At 41.2% G+C, this 18,603-nt stretch overlaps 1 protein-coding gene across 1 annotated transcript in view; it reads left to right on the top strand.

The window, feature by feature from the left end:
- KDM2B (lysine (K)-specific demethylase 2B) overlaps nt 1–18,603 on the top strand; it is a 119,338-nt gene that overhangs the window by 56,241 nt on the left and 44,494 nt on the right. Inside the window, exons 8-9 of the mRNA XM_009321187.1 lie at nt 5,421–5,547; nt 13,478–13,932. Coding sequence (XP_009319462.1) covers nt 5,421–5,547; nt 13,478–13,932 — 582 coding nt within the window. The remainder of the gene's footprint in view (nt 1–5,420; nt 5,548–13,477; nt 13,933–18,603) is intronic.

The following is an 18,603-nucleotide window of genomic DNA, read 5'->3' as shown; positions in this document are numbered from 1 at the left end:
TCTTGGACATCAGCACAGTTCACTGTTGTTCACCTCTGCAAGAGGGCACAATTCTGGCTCCAAGTGGGCTTTTACCCCAAATCACTCTTTGCAGTGAAAGTACATAGGCCTGAAGCAAAAACGTATTGTTTTGAAATGTATCTTTGACTCAGCGAGAGGAAGGGTGTCCTCCCCCCAGCGCCTCTCTGCCAGTGCTGTGTTAGGAAGGGACTGCTCTGTTACTTTGCAGGAGGTCCAGGGCCTGGTAGTCTTCACATTGCAAAACAGTGGTGGGAGCAGTGGCTTTCCTGGAGTGATTTTAATGAAGAGAAGGAATATTAGGCAGAAAAATGAATTCTTAGTGGAAGAGGGATGAAGACAAAAGCTGAAATTCAGAGGAATTAGAACAGAGGGAATGTAGCAGAGAGCAGAAGTGGAGGTAGAGAACCAGAGTGGAGTTCAGCCTGGCTTTGAATAGGTGTCCCAAGGCAAGAATGTCAAGTGTCTTAAGAAAAAGAGTAAAGGGATTTGGACAGGAAAAAGTTATGCTGGCAGAAGCAGGAAGGGGCTCACTGTGGCTAGACAGAGGTGCTAGGCACAGGAAGGTTTTCAGAGTGACTGTAAATAAGAACTAACAATGTATGCTGGATATATGTGCTGCAGGTGCTCAAGGGGAGGGTGTGTTGTTGCTAGGAAGGATGCTGGCACAGGCAATTTCCATGGAGAACGGAGAAGTGAGGACCGGGGGGCAGGATCGATGCCAGAAACAAGTTATTTCCATTGATGTCTATGGGGAAGATGGGAAGGAACCACTCTCTTTCATGGAGTAGTAGAAGAGCTGACATTTTGTTCCCACAGGACTTGAGCAAACCAAGATCACACACCTTGGGTTGTAACTGCTCAGTAGTGCTTCATGTCAGGTCCTTCTCCTTGGGAAGCTGGGTGCAGCTTTGATCTCCTAAGCTTTTCTACCAGGAGGCAGATTTCCCCATAACAGTCAAGTATTTTGGTAACTTTTAGGAACTTACCATCCAGTTACACTGAAATGCCTTTGAAAAGCCACTAGCACCTTGATCCTATGGGAAGATTCCGCGAGCGGGCTATCTGCCTCTTTGAAAATGTCCTGTCAGTTTTTTGGAAAGGGATACTGCAATGTTTGGAAGTCCCAAATCAGACCTTTATTCTTGTCAGTTTTGGTTTAGATTTTCTTAAAAGTCTGTGTAGTTCTTTATCATTTTCCCTCCAAAAATACTTAAGTGCTTTAAAAAAGACTAATGAAAACCAACAGCCCAGAATTTCCACGACTTCATAGAAACAATTTCAGTGCTTGTATGTTGCTGTGTGCTAGCAATGTGTTATGCACAACCTGTACCTGTGTTCACAAACTTGTGCTTGTAGGCAGCTGTAAATAACAAAGCTGTGTGAACAGTCGAAGAATAGCAAGAATTTCTTGACAGAAGTAAAATGTAAGCCGTGCAACTAAAGCATACGGAAGTTTGATAAAAGGCAGAAAAATCAATACTGTTATTTAGAAATAATAACACCCCACACCCTCCCAAACCTAAAAATATCACGCAGGAATCTTGAAGGGGTAAACGTTTTCAAAATAGGATTCTAGTGTGTACTACTTTATTTGCTTTGCCAATCAAATTTTGTAATTTCTTTGTTCAAATAATTCTATTCATACACTTGCTAGTATAGCAGACTCAGTACAGTATGTAGTTCACACAAATTTGCCAGTGTGAACATGCTGCAAATGAGTTTCTCATCAGTATTGATCTTTCCATTGTGTGTAGCACCGAAGTAAATTACATGATGTGATTGACGAAGTAATTTGCCACACTCAAAGTGTAATACAGGTGTGTTCCCCTCTTCATTTTGCACAGAGCAATTTTATGGAGGTTTCACTGTGTTTAAACCTGCTATATAATGCTTAATCATCTTTGATTGCTGATATTCAAAGTAATTTTTATGCTAGGTGTAGTTGTTATTGTCTTAGCAGCTAAGACAAGAATAAATACATGGTTGAAAAGGTAATGCTGATTTACAGCCTGATAAAATTGCCTAGTTTATATACTTGTCATGCTTATTCTACCTTAATTTGTCATATCCCTGGGAGACTTTTTAAGAGGGTTATAGCCATTTAAAAATAGTTTTAAGGAGTAATAAAAAACATGTCTATTGTTGGAAACAGCTCCTAATGTGCAATTGAGGTAAACAAATATTCTCCAGCCTTACAGTTTGTAGACACTCATTTTGCAGTCTGGCTTTCCTAGAGGCCAATTAACAGCTAGTCAAATAGGCCAAGCTGTTTAGCTCTCTGCTAGACCAGCTTGAATAACTGCAAAGCAGGCTGCCATGCAGAGATTCATCATCTTGGCATAGGGGTGTTACAGCTCTGTATTACTGAAGAGGAAGAATGTGTCAAACTTACTCCCAACTCATCTAAATTTAACTGTGTTAAAATATTTGAACATGGATAGGGACAAAGCACTCAAAATATGTACGTAAGGTGGTCACTCACAGATGATGGTGTTTGCTACTGATTTGTTTTCTGGAACGTAAGATAACGTTTTAAGTGGATAGATTAATTATTTTGTAAATAATCATAAATTGTTTTTCAATATTGTGAGTAGAGTGATTAAATACAAGTGGAGTTTGTAATGATTTTAATGGACATTGTAGAAGAGACTAATACTTTCTTAAGGAAAATGTGTGCCTCGCTTAGGGTTTTTTGTTTTGTTTTTGGAGGGGGATATGAGTCTCTAAAATAATTTAACTTTGAACTGAAGAAATGGATCATGTTCCAGAGAGGATTTTTCTTGCTGTACAGGAATAATTAAAAAATCTATTCAGTGGATTGTAAATTAAGTTAGAGCTGGAAATGCCTGTTAGATGATCCAGTGTATTTCCCTGCTGGTGGGGGGATTTAGTCCTCTGCCAGTGTCTGTATTGGGTACTACACTTTAAATTGATCACAGGACATTTTTAATTTCTTTCTTCCTTTCTTTTATCTGCCCCCCCCCCAATAAGAGTTCATTTGACCTAAGCATACAATGGAAGAAGTATGGACATGTACATAATGCAGTTCACATCCATTATAATTAATAAATGTCCAAGGATATCGTAAAGAACGTACCTCTCTGTATTTCTCCATAAGGCAAACTTTAAAAGATTTTTAAAGCACTGTTAGACTTGCTTTACTGGCAAAAGACACTGTAGATCTTAGCACAGTATCTCTTGCTACATATGGTAGCTCTTACTTCTGAAGGTTTGTAAAAGGAGAGCCTTCTCGGGCAAATAGTGAATTACAGAGGCATGGAGGGATTTGCTGTGGGTTGGAACATCGATAGTGAGGCAATTAGGAACTCAAATTGAATATTAAAGATTGATATACATAATGGGAGCACTGCATGCACTACTGCCTTGTCTTTCACATTGAATTAATATTGGTAACAACTAAATTTGGTGAAGCTCAGAATCTGTCAACAAATGTTGAGCAATGATGTCTTTAATATTCCCAGGCATGTGGCTGAAAACCTTTTGAAGGCTGAGGGGTGGAAGGCGGCTTCCTGTTTGTAAGTCAATTCTTTGCAAATTTTGTTTCCTGCAGTGCTCTCTTGGAAAAATTTGAGTTCCTTTATTAGCATATATTTTAGCATGGCTAATTTCCCCTGTGTTCCGTAATAGTGATAAGTGACTCGATCTCTTCTTTATGGCAAATAACTAAACCAAAGGAAAAATATTCTCCAATGCAAAAAGGCCCTGGGGTTAAATGTTCTCACATTTAGGGGGATGTTGGTTGGTTGGTTTTTGCCCCCCCTCCCCTTCCCCCCCCCTTTTTTTTTCTTCTTTTTTTGGTATATGTGCTTTGTAACAAACAACACAGAAACATTTGAAAAGGTGCAGCATCACTGTATGCAAGACCCATGGCAACATACAGTTCAGATTTGCCAGCTACATTTGTGTTGAATTTAAGAGATCTTAACTTTTGAGAATTGCCATGGAGTATTTAAATCCTACGCTGCGATACATTTAGTGGGACAATACAGTATATTTTCCCTTCGTTACATTTTGTTTTACTGCTAAAAGTGTAGCATTTCCTGTGCCCTGGGAACAGAGGCAAGTTCTTTGACTGTCCAACTTTGGGGACAGTTTTCAAATACGGTCATTCTAGTAAGTCATTGTTGTGCTCAGTACTTGTATCAACACGCAGATGTTTCGACAGTGCCTGCTTTGCAGAGCTGAATCTGAGTTTCCAGGTGCTGGATTAGTGGTTCTGTTTTAGGCTTCACTGGGGGGGATCTGGGGTGGGGTGGTGTTTTGGTTTTGTTTTTTGAAAAGGGCTTTCTAAGATAATGCTCCTTTCCAGTGCAGTTCAGCTTTTCATTAAAGGTGGGTGGACACCTCTTGGCTAGGTGAGCAGTTAATACGCATAGAATACGTTAAAGCAGTTCCTATAATCCCAGTGCAATGCATGCATGCAAGCCTGCAAAATGCAAATTTCTGTGCCACCAGGAGAAAGAAGTGTACAGTGTAAGTACAAGTGCATGCAAGATACATGGCATCCATTTTTAACAAATCACAATAAACATACATATTTTCTTGCATTTTAGGAGCTTCCCAGGTTATTCTTTGGTACAATGACCTCCCATAGATAGAAAACTATGTTGGAAAGGAAGGAAACCCACTTTGTTTTCTTTTGAATCTGAAATAATCTCACAAATACATGGTGTTGGAGAATAAGCTTTTTGTGTGAGAACAACAGGTCTGAGGTGTAAGAAAAAGTGCACAGCTTGACAGGATCTTTTGTCAAAATCCTGCTTTTCTATTCTGTTTGTAGCAAAAGCTAACTTGCTACCAAAATGTTAAGTGTAAACCACATAAAGGATTTTTACTTTTAATGTGTAGTTATCAATAATCAAGAATTTGTGTGATCATTTGTTTAATCAAATTGTTGTGAAGACCGTAATTGAAAAAGATGTATTTCGTGCTTGACTCATTTTGGGTAATGCTGCCATTTTGATGAAAAACATGTGATAGTGTTTAGGAAATAAAAAAAACCACCTTTATTTTAACTTGAATTTTACTGACTAACATCTGTATGTGACCACCCTATGTTTATACAGTAGGTAAATAATACCGTAGGGGCCATCCATCAGTTTCATGATTTCACAAGAACACAAACCCCTTCCTCTCCCACCACCCCAAGAGGATACAAATTAGTGAACCAAGAAATGATGCTATCATGGCAGGCAGGCAGGCAGTCTCCTCATTTAGTATGCTGAAGGCATACATCTCACTTGGCTCCCACCCTCTCTCCCCTCCCCCTCCTGCATACTGTTTGTGCTCTTGATAACACGATGAGAATGATGACTGGCCCTTGTGCTGCAAACTTCTCTCTCTTCCCCATGGACTGACAGTCTCGATCTTGCTTTCAGGTGCATGCCAAATTCCGTTATCCTTTCTACTATGAAATGTGCTGGTATGTTCTGGAGAGATACGTGTCCTGTGTGACCCAGCGCTGCCACCTCAGCAAAGAGTACCAGAAAGAATCAATGTTAATTGGTGAGTGAATCCTTTGAGTGCATATTCAGAACTGATGCTACCACCTTAGGCTAGTTACTGCTTTGGTTTCTGCAAAGCAGATTATAAATTGAATTGGAGAACTGTAGAAATTCTAATGAACTATTTCTTTATTTTGGGGTGGGGTAGGTTTTGACTCTTAAGCATTTCCATGAAGTACCAACCTACTTCAAATTATATGTATTGAGCATTCCCTTAGCAAGTGGATCCCAGAAAAATAATTTTTGGATGCGTTTCTTCCTTGGTTTCAGTAACGTTTGTGTTGAGATGACCTGCCAAACAGTTGAGGATTTACTGCCCTGTTTGGCACAGTACCTTAGTAGCCAGAAATGTGTGCATTGCAAGTGTGCTCTGGTAGGATGGATATTTAGTCCTTTTATAGAGCGTCTCCTCTACAGAATGTGTTATGGTCACTAAACCTGGCTTCTTTCTCTTCTCTTTAATCTCTACTTTAGTTCTCTCTAGTTGGTGACTGACTTCTAGTTCTGCAGAATAACAAAACCAAGAAAACACCTACACAAATCTACATGATCTATAACCTAAGTGCAGGGAGGTGAAAGAAACCTTTACAACAATAGCTGAAAATGGACCATAGCAGAGACGAATAGATGTGCCTGAAGCAGGAAGGCATTACCTTGGCACTGTGAGCTTTACAACAATGTGTGACAATTCCAGTTGTTGCCTTGCTGAACTGCCCTCTTTTTCTCCCTTTAATGGGACAAGATGGAGAGCCGCGTTGCCTCCCGCTTTTCAGCACAGAATGGCTGAAAGTAGCACAAGCACCAGCAAAATCTTAACTGATACGTGTGAAGTGTGGAGAAGTAGTAAAGTATTTCTGTGCCTTCTGCTCCCTGAGATGCCACTTGGAGTGAACCTGGCATGGCTGGAACTGCCCTAGGTTCTGGACAGAGGAGGGAAATGATCGCCTACTAGCATAATTCTTAGTAGAAAGGGTTTAAGAAGTTATGGGCAGACACCACTCTCCAGTGAGTTTTACTGACTCAAGAATAATTTGAGGGAGCTAATAGTCTGTGTAGATAGACAAGGGAATTGTCTTGGAATACCTAGGAATTCGGGTGCTTCACATCTTGTGTCTCTTCTTTGCTCTGGGAGACCCTGATTAGAAGGGTTAGTTAAGCAGGAACTGTGTGGAGGAATTTTTCTCTTCATATAAGATCGTCCTAGAGGAAAGGATGAATTAGCCCCTTGGATCAGCTCTTCAAAAAGCAGTGACAAAACTCTGACAACTGCATTCCCGTGAAAATAAGGAACAACCTCCGGTTGTCTAAACCACTAGCATGGTTTAGAGGCTCATCCTGCAGGCAGGGTGGGGGTGCCAGATTGCTGAGATGTAATTTCAGAACAAATTATATGTGGAGAGGGGATGGTTCAGGATATTGAGATGGGACCTTTTTCAGCTAAATCACCAGTGTGAATTCCGGCCCAGCTCAGTAATTACTGGTAATGGTTTGGTGATCCCACGAAATGTGCCTCTGTCCAGTTACTAGCTGAGAGATATTCAAATCATATAAAAGCTCACTGGTAACCATAGATGTCCAGTGTCTAGAGGGAAAAGGATTGTTTTGCGTGACCAAAGAGTGCCAGCTGCAAAGGCATCAGGAAAAGGAGCCTGGCTATTTGGAAAATGGTTTGGTGGCAACATTGTCTGGACCTTGTTGTCTCCTGTGATAGCTTCAGTTGTTGGCCTACTGGAAAGTGAATACTAAATTGTTTTGCTGTTGTTTGGGCATAGTCCTATGGTCATTTCAAGCTACTGTGAGAAACGTGCTGCTCTCACAAGGCTATTCTGTTTCGTGGAGTCTAGAGATTGTGAGGCTGTCCTGTGAGCTGAATCAATTCAGTGATCTGGCTGAAAATTCACCCTACTGAAAAATAAATATATTTGTTATTGGAAGGATTGAGGAGCTGATCTGACTTGCAGCCCTACTGTGTGGCTGCAGATGCTGAGTTGAGGTAGGTGCTGGGAGTGTCTGGCTGGGCAGATCTTGAGCTGTTGTTACTGTCTTGAGTGGATGGGTACTTTCAGCTTACCGAAGTGGTATCTACTGACAGCATGTAGTTCATCCACCTGCCTGCAGTCTCTTGACTCCAGAGTATTAGTGTGCTGATGAAATCTCTGACATTGACATCCAGGGCCTTTCTCTCCAGGAGAGACAGATGTATACTTTTTTGTCAGAAACTTGCTTTTTATTTCTTGGCAGAATCTTAACCTTAAAATAATTATTTAACTGGGGATTGTGGTTCAAAAGCCCAGATCTACTATATCTACTCGATCTTCCACTTCGGCATTTGTTAAATTCAAAGGAGTAAAGGTACATTATTTACCTTCACAAAGCTTCGCTGCTTTGTTCTGTGTGAGTAATACTGTTTCAAATACTTGCTTGTCTTTTCTTTTAACTGGTCTCAGTGTCCAGCCTCTTGACTCAAATACAAACTGTAATCCTTGAATTACACTTGTTTGTTCTGCGGTGTCTATATCTTAATATCCTTCACCTACTGTGGGATAGGAGATCTAAATGGGTCAAAAACCCCACCGCTTTGTTTTTAAGCTTTTCTTCAGAACTGCTAAGGTCCTTAAATTGTCTCTTCCTTAGAGACTTCTCTATCTGCAAGCAATTTCTTGATTTCCCATGAGAGAGTATCCCTTGACGAAGTATTTCCCATTATTCTTCTTAAAGAGTAATGAAACAAAGTACTTAACTTCTCTGCAGACCCCTCAATAGATTTGTCTTCTGTCCTTCTTGGTTTAAGAAAAAAATCTTCACATCCTTGTATTCATTTTCAGAAATTTCTCTTGAATAATCTTAATGTTTCCCCTATTTTAAAATAATTTCCTTGACATAATTTGTTTTAAATGTCTACTTTCTACCTCTCCTTTTGGGTGCTAGAACTTGCTATTTTTCACCCTTGAGTTGTGCTGCTTTCTCTTCTTATATACCTTCTGATACAGTGGTCTTACTGGGTCTCAGAAGCTAAGAAGCAACAGTTGATTATTAGTTGAGGAGGACATCAAGCAGAGAGAGCGCAGGATGCTGCCCATGGTCTCTGGGATTCACAAGGCGGTAGTTTTCCTAGAATTGGTAGACATTCTGTTCTCCTGCATGGGAAAAAAAGGAGATTACTATGGTGATACAGGACAGAGGACACAGAAAACTGAGTTCATCAGCAATTGTGTTTTAAGGATATCTTTAGACTTTGCATACTATGTTCTCATTACATAGTATTTATTTGCTTTGACATGAAGGTTACTAAATTGAGAGTGACTCTTCTAAGACGTTGCCTACTCATGAAAATGTATCGCTGTGATTGTGTTGCGATACCTCTGTCCCAGTAGTTGTATGCTAGTATAGCAACTTATATTGTTCTTTGTATTTCTGTTTTCTAAATATCTCGACTCACAAAACTTCAGACAGGGAAAAAAAAAAACACCTCAATGTAGGCAAGGCTAAAACCTTGGGTTTTCCCACTCCCTAAATAAAAATGTCTGCCCTTCTAAATGAGTTATAAGATGATGACTGTGGTTTCTTTTCCCATTCTTCAGGCCCAGAATGAGTTTTCAGGCAGTTGCCTCTTAGTTAGTGTGTGAGACTGTTCTTTTACAGATCTCTTCCGCAGAAGGACAAACACTCAGGGGAATGATGACATGACAGCAATCTCAGGCTGCTGTAAAAGCACGCAATCTCTCTTTCTCTCTTTTTTTCTTTTCCTTGTCCCTCTCAACAATGACATTTGTCCTGCCAGCTGAAATCAGAAAGGGATCCTATTTGGGTTTCCTACTAGATTTGAACATGCGCTGTTTTGGGATGGATATGTCTTCGTTATTTTTACTCTTACCATGAATGAGTCTGTACTAGGTATTTTCAACCACAATTGACCTGCAGTGAGATACGGATCTTGAGAGTGAGCTGACAAAGAGTAATTGGGAGAAGATACTGGGCTATCAAAAATGCACTTTCTCTGTAGCCTGCAGCTTTTAAGATTCCCGTTGCTAAAATTTTAACAGGATGGCTCTAACTGTACGTTAAGCCTGATGGATGAAGAAAATATGCCTTCTGGCATGGTGAAGGAGCCATGCAGTGATACATTTCCAGTGTGCTCAGTTTTTTTCTGCTAATGAAAATGTCATTGCTGTCTTTAGCAGACCAAGAGCAACTGCTGCTCCCAAGTCACAGTGTCAGGGTTTGGAGCTGGGAATGTCAAGGTAGATATTACACACTGGACTGTTCTAAAGAGTTTAGAAAGATTTCATAATTATACTTCACCCCCCTCCCTTTCTTTTAAGTTCTGTAATACAGCAAGTTGCTTTTCAGCAAGGGAAGAAACTGTATATAATTATCCTTCTTGTACAAGTGGATAACTGTGGGGAAAGGTAAGTGATTTGCCTAGAACCACGGGGAAGTGAATTGCTATAATAAAAAAGGTATTTCTAGCTCTCTGTCCTGTGGTCAAGCCTGAGCTGCTGCTCCTCTTCACTGAGTTATATCACTGACTGGTTTGTATAAGCTGGTTTTATTTGCTTTGAGATGGAGAGGGGTGAGGGTCTCTTTGCACTAAGTCATGTGGGAGCCCAGACTGCATAACCACTCTGAAACTGGAATTCTAACCTGGCATTGGCTGGTGCACTGACTCAGAAGAAGAAACCACAGTTGCACTTAGCAGGAGCTCTTTTCCATGGAGAGACTTTATAAACCAAAAAACCTGCACGTCAGTGGAACCCTGGTAATACAGTGCTTAAAATGCACTTCTTGACAAAGCAAATGCAGATTATGCTTATGTAGGGTCTCAGCTCACAGCATAGTAACTCGCATCAGATGCTGTTTTCATTAAAATGAATAATAAAAATCATGGCATGTTGCATTACAACAAAACACTTGAAAACACAAAATTGAACCCTTCTCACATTGAAGTTGTCCTTCCATTATTGATTCCCTTAGCTTTTTTCTTTTTAAATTAGCAGCAGTAGCAGACAGTTGTTGTCTTTTGAAAGCAGTCCACTCTTAATCTGATGGTACAACAGTACTGTAATCCCCTAGCGCTCCAGAATAGACTGATATGCTTCAGGTTAATAGCAAGCCCTGCCCCCAAAGGTAAAGTTAGGCAAGGCATCATGTAACTGCCAGGCTTGCAGAGAGCAGGCCACAGGGCACTTGTTTGGTGATGGTTCATTTTGAGGTTAGATTTAGATTATTTTTTGTCAGTCCATACCCAAGTGTAGCTGGCACAGCAGGGCCTGTCTTGTGCAGACAGCTGGTGGCAGGGAAGCGGTGGCAGCTGGCAGAATGGAATTGCTGCCCGCCCCCCCCGCCACGTGCTTGCTTCTGATGGGAATAGGCCCCCAGTATGCTGTGGTGTTCCACTCCTCTCTTGCCTTTTGTTTCCCTAGATTAGAGCAAGAGACAAAAAGTGGAGATGTCTCTTAAGGCTGTTTTCTCTTAGCACCAGAGCATTACTTGAGTCAATTATTCACGTCTCCAAAACGTGATCTCCCTCTCTTTCTTTAGGCCTTATCTACGCTTGTGATTTGCCCCAGTTACAGCCGTTAGTTCCTGTTCAGCAGAGCCACAGCGTAGGAAGGCAGAAACATAATTTTCTTCGTGTGGATTTATACCAATTTCTGTTAATGATGCTGTACTGGTAGCATAGGGATGTGTATCTGCTTTCACCTTCTTCTGTCACTGGCATCTTCTCCCATCTAGACTGGGCTTTTGTGCTTCAGTCAATTGTAAAATAGCTCACCAAGGCAGTGTGGCTTAGAGAAGGGGCTCCAGCCCTGGATCCAAGAGCCTGGATTCTGATTCCTGGTTTTGCCCTAGATTTGATGTGTGACAATGAGCAAATCGTGCTTTCTCCCAAGCATCTGTTTCCTCAGCTGTAAAATGGGAGAATGCCATAAGCTGATTATATAGCCCTTTGAGGTGGGTAAGTGTGCTAGCTACTGTGTGGACAAAGGAAAAAACAGTGTTAAATAGAAATTGGATAACCTAGTGGTTTTTAAATGTTCTGGTTAAGATATTTTCTAATCCTGTTTATTTTTCTAAGAGAAGCATGGGGGTGTATTAGCACAGACCAGAGAGGAGGAGCTGCTCTGGAGTGTTGCGTGCCACCATCTCAGCACACAAAATAACCTGTGCTGTACTTCTTCATGGTGAAGCTTTTTTGGAGGGATGCAGGGAGGATGTTAGCCTGCACTGTGGATGGAGCTGGATTTGGCTGTGACCAGCCTTGCTGGTAGCTAGTATTTTTTGCGAATGCCATCTTTTCACAGGCATTTCAGCTTAATTACTTTCGGGAGTAATTTTATGGCCATCTGGGTTCTGAGGAGAAATGCAAACATGACTGAAGGAGTAGACTGGACAGAGATGCTTGATTTTTGCAGACACTAGCAACAGCACATTTGACCTGAGAAGTATAAAGTGGCCAACTCTTATCTCTTGAGCACTAACGCACAGAGGTGCACCTGGCCTTACAGAGTTTTTATTTGAAACTGCAAAGCCAAACAGCTAGGCTAGCTGCCCTCGGACAGCTACTCTGCCACTGCCTGTTTCATCTTTGTTACCCAGCTGACGAGTAACACGTACATTTTGTGAGAAGATGGTATAGAGTATGCAAGAGACAAGGAGCTTCTCTGTGATAAGGATGAATTTGCCAGCTTGGAACTGGGCTTCAGCGTTTGTTTTCAATCTCACTGTTAAACAACCGGATGCTGAGCTTTTTCATTAATGTCCATTTAATCCTTCCTTAAGTATGATTCACATTGTCCTAATCCAAAGCTACTGCATTGCAAAGTATGAAAGCTGTGAAAGGAACTTTTCATTAATTGTTCGCTCACTTTTTCTGTATGACTTCTGTTTCCTTTGCAGAGTGTTTTTGTTTGCAGCTTGATCTCATACCCATTTCAGCCACTATTAAAATTCACATTGACTTAACTGGGTGTTGCCAGTGTTAACTGTATTTTCCACAGAAATTCGTGCTGTTGCTAGCCTGCATTCAATGTTGTTCACTCACTAAAGGAAATTGTGTCTAATAAATAAGAAAAGATGTGTGCTTTAGGGAACATTGGCCACTGTTTTCCTACATTGCTTTCACTGCTTGATTGCATGGAGTTGGGTAACAGTTGGGATTTTTAGGGGGAAACTTAGTATAAAACTAAGATTAATAGTTTTGACTCAGAAACTTGCCTTTAAGTTTTCCTGAGAAGTACCTGAGAATGTATCAGGGACGGCACTGAGAAAAACAGTATTATGTAACCTGTGACAGTCCTTGCATTTCTCAGTGTGTTTAGGCTTCTTGTCTGTAAAATAAGCATAATTGTAATCCTCTGTCTCAGAAGAGCAATGAGTATTCATGCAGTAACAAGTAGGGGTTCTACCAACAGTTGCTTGTAAAAAGGAAAAGTATTGAGAAGTTGATTTTGTGCTGTGCAGAGTTCCTGGAAGAATGATGATGTACAGCATTTTAACGTGCTTTCTCCCATCATTTTTGCCCTCCTCTTTCTGTGCTAACTCTCCTCTTAAAGCTGAAAGGCTGCTGAATCTGGTCTCTTTCGGATTTGTGGGAAAATTAATTGTGTGTGACTTAAGAGGTCTGCCTACTCTTAATTGAAGGCATAGAGGACTGAAGCTTTGAAGAAAGCATAATTTTTCCCTAAATGTTTCCCAGTCATTTGAACTGAGTAGATGTTAATGAAAACCAGCATTAAAACAAACAAACAAACAACCCCCCACACCCCCCAAATTAAAAACCAGCTGAATAGAGCCCATTCCTGTCACATACTTACTAGGCATTATCCAGTGCCCTTTTAAATAGGCAGCGCCTAGCCCCAGTGGTAGAGAAGTGTTTAAGCTATGAATTATATTGGGTAAAATTTCAGCATTCTTTTTCTAACTTTCAGATGCAAAAAGAAAACGCAGCACAGACAGCTATTCATCAGATTCGTGGTTAGACATGGATGAAGAATCTTGTGATGCCCATATCCGGGAGGAGAAGGATGACAGCTTGGATAAGAACTCCAAATCCTTGGTGGATGGCTCCTCCTCACCCAACAGCACACACTCAGAAGGGAAGGAGGGTGCAGGAAGAAAACAAAAAGCCACAGTAATGAGATACCTAAAAAGAACTTTGTCTAATGAGTCAGATGACAGCATAAAATCAACGACCCCCACGGACTATCCCAAAACACCAACGGGGTCTCCAGCTACAGAAGTTTCAACCAAATGGACTCACCTCACAGAATTTGAACTGAAGGGTTTAAAAGCCCTGGTGGAAAAGCTTGAATCTCTCCCAGAGAACAAGAAGTGTGTTCCAGAAGGTATCGAAGATCCGCAGGCTCTCCTAGAGGACATGAAGGTGGGTGTGATAGCTGTATTCTGTGGGCATAGAAGACAGCAGGAGATCAGAAAGCAAAGTTGTGCAGGAGAGGGATGGCAGCTTGTGTGTAGTGACCAGCTCATATCAGCCTGCTACGCCACAGAGGGAAAGTATGCCTCTAACAAAAGCCATCTCTGCTCTGGGGAGATGGCTGTTTGCGGTCTGATTTAATTGATGCAGTCCTTTCTGACTGTCAGAGCAGTGGCCAAAAGTTTAGATCCTCTCATAGTTCAGCACTTGTTATGTCCCATGTGTAAATATTATACCTCAAAAAGTCTGCTTATATTTATAGTCTTAATCTGCCCTTTTTGGTGTAGTGTTTTTCTGGAGTATATCTGATTAACTGACACAAAATGTAAATATTTGAGTGTAATTCAGAAGATATATTTTCTAACGTTTTCAGTTGCTTTTTTTTTTCTTTCACCTTTTTCATTTTCTTTTCCTCCATTGCCCTCTATAGGTTGATAATTATTCTCCACTGGTACAATATACTGTTCTTGGAGATGGTGTGTGGAGTGAATGCTCACTAGTAATAGAACATCTCTCTAGATTTTTAGTATACTCGAAGTGGTACCCCATCTGACTTAGGGATAAATTCCTCCTGAAGACCAGCATGGTCTTGCTGCTTCTAGTCCCAGCCCTGCCTCTGATCCATGGTATCCCTTTGGACTACTTGGTTAGCTTTTCTGTGTCTTGTTTTCACATTGGATAAAATAGGCATATTAATTTTTTTTTTTTAAAACAAAGCTGAGAGCAGTACACTCTCGTAATTTTGCTGGGACTTGTCAAATAAGGCTAAAATTGTTAGCCTGTCCTCCACTGGTCCAGTACCATGGCAATTTGGCCTGATTTGGAACTATGAGTATTGATTCGTGGTCTTGTGTTTGGACTGCTAGTTTTGTGCTGTTTCTGTGTACAGTAGGTTTTGTCAGCTATGTATGTTCTATACACAAGAGCTGTGTAAGCCACAATCTGAGGGGAAAAATACGTGTTTATATGGTAAAAGGGGAGCCTGTACTTTTTTAGTGCAAGTAGCGTAACAGCTGCTTAGAAAACGCTTCAAAGACAGTTAAAGAAGGCTGAACATATGCAGTGTGCGGTGGAACCATACTCCACAATCTTGGAGCCTGGAAGTGTGATACACGGCACTCATTTTGGTAAACCACAAGAGCTCAGAAAGTCTCTTCTTGCAAAATCAGCCACTTTGTGTATGAAAGTGGACGCACATGCTCAAAGTCGTGGCTGTAGATTCACTGTCTTGCTTTGTGATCAGTCGTCTTCTAATCAGAAATCAAAATGAAGCTTTGAGACCAGGAGTTGAATTTGTGGTGAAGGAGAAAGAATGGTAGCGTTACTTTTCCAAGCTTGATGCACAGACCAAGTTTCCTTAAAAATAAACTGCCCCTTCTTGAAATCCCAGAAAGGGGTACAACACGTAATAAATGGTGCAGATGTTCAGAATATGATCATGCATGCTCTTTTGATGACATACTCCAGTGCTCTGAGAGACATCTTACTGGAACATGGCAAGATACCATATGTGAATCTGGTTTAAAGCACCGTGTAGGAGTATATGCTTTCTTCTTCTTCAGGGCAGTGGATTCACTAGCTACAGAGATGGAGAACTGCACACGGACATTTAAGAAAAAGGCCCAAGTCATGCCCTTTTTGGTGATACTGTGCTTTAACTGGTATAAAGTGGGCATCAGCTAGTTTATTTTGTGCATCTTGCAGAGTTGTAGTCTTGCTGTTCCATCTCCTTTGATAACTGCCTGCTTCTAAACTTTCTCTCCTTGCCAGCACACACTGTAACCATCAGGATGTAGCCCAACATCTGGATATTTATGGTTCCCTGCTGGTTAAAGAACCCATGACCACATCTAAACATCATGCATGCTGCAGAATTGTTTTCTCTGGAATCACCTCTGTATGTTTGGCGAGCCTGTGACTGATTAGTCAGAGTAAGACCTTTTTAAAAGGATGTGCACTCAAACATTTTCTTGAACAGCATCTAAAGAACTGTTAAAGAACTTTCTTACCCATCTTTTTTACAATATTGGCCCATATATAAGGCAGCCCTCAATTTTCAGAGTTGGGAGTTTCTATTGACTCAATGGGAGTCAATACAGCATAGTAAATGAATTAAACCCCATATAGTCTGCTTCCTCCGTAACTCTCCCTGCGGTTGCATAATCCGCTTGCGAGGTGCTCTGAAGGAATTGGGGCAGTTAGGGGGAGCTGCACTCATATGAGTGGTTGCTTGAGTATGCTTCCTCTCAAGTCAGGAGTGGAGCCTAGGACTCCCAACACAGGCCTTCCTTTTGCTCATCAGCAAATTGTCTGAGGCAGCCACTGACAAGGTGTGTCCCATTCCCATCTAGTGTTGGGACCCTGGATGCAACAACCCATTACTCCTTTCTGCCACTGTGTTTGTTGACGTGGTAGAGAACAGTGCAGTGGAGCCAAAACATCCTGTCTCCTTGTAACCCATGTCATACCAAAGCATGAAGTTTAGTTTATTCAGTTTGTTGGCTTTAAAAAAAAAATAAATAAATCGGAAACAAGCATATCAGTGCATGTTTAGGGCTTCTACCTTCAAAGGATAGAGCATGCTGCTGGAAAAGTTGCCAAGTGACTGATTTCAGCCCCTTGAGCATATATCTAGCATAAGGGTCCTCGCAGGATTCCTGTGTTGCTTCATGTGCAGAATGCAGCTGTTCAGTATTTTGTTCCGTCATTGCTCCTCAGTGTGTGTTAGGTACATCATACCGTTCAGGCCCTTGGCTGAACACGGTGATATGAATGTTCCGTTGGGGTTCCCAGCGATACTCATCACTACTGTAGTCATGTGCTTCGCAAAGTGGTAATTGATGAGTTGTTGTTATCTCTGGTTCACAGGTAGGGAACTAAGGTGCAAAGAGATTAAGACAAAAGTGACCATAACTTTAGATACTGGTTTTACGTGCTGTGGATGTGATTTTCAGAAAAGTTAGCATTATTTAAGAATGATACATGCAACAGATAATTTTAATGGTATTGAAACTGTAATTGCTTAACATTTCTGCAGAGCAGCAGTTCTGGTCTTTAGCACCCAGATCCCAAGCCAGGTGTGAGGAAGAGTAGGAACATACAATTCATGAGTGCCTGTGGAAACCTGATTTAAAAGAATTGCCCTGTGTCACATAGAGGCATAATGGTAGAAGAAGAAATACAGTTCATTTTTTCCAGAATGGTATTTATCTCCTTGACCACTAAATCATATTCCCTCTTACTTTGCTACTAGTTTTCCAACTTGTACAGAAAATAATGTGGGGATTTTGCTGATAGCATTAGCAGTACAGTGAGCAGAAGCCAGGCTTCTTTGCCTTTACCTCACCCTGATGAATATCCAGAGCACCAGTCATCTGTGTGACAGAAGGAGGCAGAAATCCTGCAGAAGCAGCTGTGCAGATCATACGTGCTGTGACTGTATTCAGCTATATTCACAAGGTTTATTTCATGGGCAACCTGACTTTTGGGCATGTGATGTATTAATAATACAGCCTATAAAAAGTACCCTTTTAGTGCACCCATTTGAGAGTTATTTTTAACAAATGCATAGCAAGAACATGCTCTGACAGAAAGTCTGAAAGCTCTTGCTCTGCTTGGAAAGTCTTAAACAAGTTTTTTCCTGAAGAAAATAAATCCATGTTTATTGTAGCTGTTTTATTTCTTAATGAAATACATTCAGGAACTCTTCTGTATCACATTCAAGTCTGTCTTTTTGCTTCAGTAAGATAATTAATGTTTTCAGAAAACAGGATATGGTAGTTAAAACTGGAGAAAGGAAACCATTTTATTTAGCCATGTGAAGTTTCACAGAACAAATTTGGGTAACTTGCAGAGAATCCAGGCTTTCCCATCTGAGCAAGAATACAGTAAAGAGTGGGTGACTGGGTTACTGCTCTTAGTGGTAAATACAACTACAGCTATATACAGCTATTTAATGTCAAGTAGATGAGACTCTTTGAAGTAAAGTAATTTATTTTCCTTATGAGAAGGGAGACTGAAAACTAAACTAAGCCTGTGTAAATTCCTTACATGTCATCTAAGTTCCTAACTAACTGTGACTATCTAGTCGGGACACAGCAATCCAGAAGTGCCAAGCTAATGCCTCTGCAGATTGAGAACCCATTTATCACCATGATCGATGGAGTGCAGCAGCACAAGGAAGGCTTATTTGCAGAGCATAACACAGGCCTCACTTGGGGAGCGGGTCAGTTCTTCCCTCAGCTCAAACAAGGAATTAAATTCTTGTCGGCTGCAGCTCCGCTGTATGGGCACTGTATCACTGTGTTCACCACCAAAGGAGCTTCTCGGAGGCCTCCGAACAGCGATTACTGACAGCAGTGTTCACTCCGTAGCAGATGGCATCTGAACAATTGGCCAAGGAGATGCAATACTCTCTGTATCCAAATGTCTGCGGCTGGGCTCTGTGAGCTGTATGTGCAGCAAATGTGAGGGGAAATTGTTATACAGATAAACATACCCTCCCTGAGAGTGCTCAGCTGACCCAAGTTGCAGAAGGACAGAAGGCTTGGCAGTGTAGCTGTTGGCAGTGAGCAGCCAGAAGACGCTGCGGCCGTTGCCTCCACATCCTTGCTGTTGGTG

This window comes from Pygoscelis adeliae, unplaced genomic scaffold (assembly GCF_000699105.1).
Source record: "Pygoscelis adeliae isolate BGI_AS28 unplaced genomic scaffold, ASM69910v1 Scaffold93, whole genome shotgun sequence".
Taxonomy (NCBI): Eukaryota; Metazoa; Chordata; class Aves; order Sphenisciformes; family Spheniscidae; genus Pygoscelis; species Pygoscelis adeliae.
The sequence above is the reverse complement of the archived record's forward strand: the minus strand, read 5'-3'. Positions and strand labels throughout refer to the sequence as shown.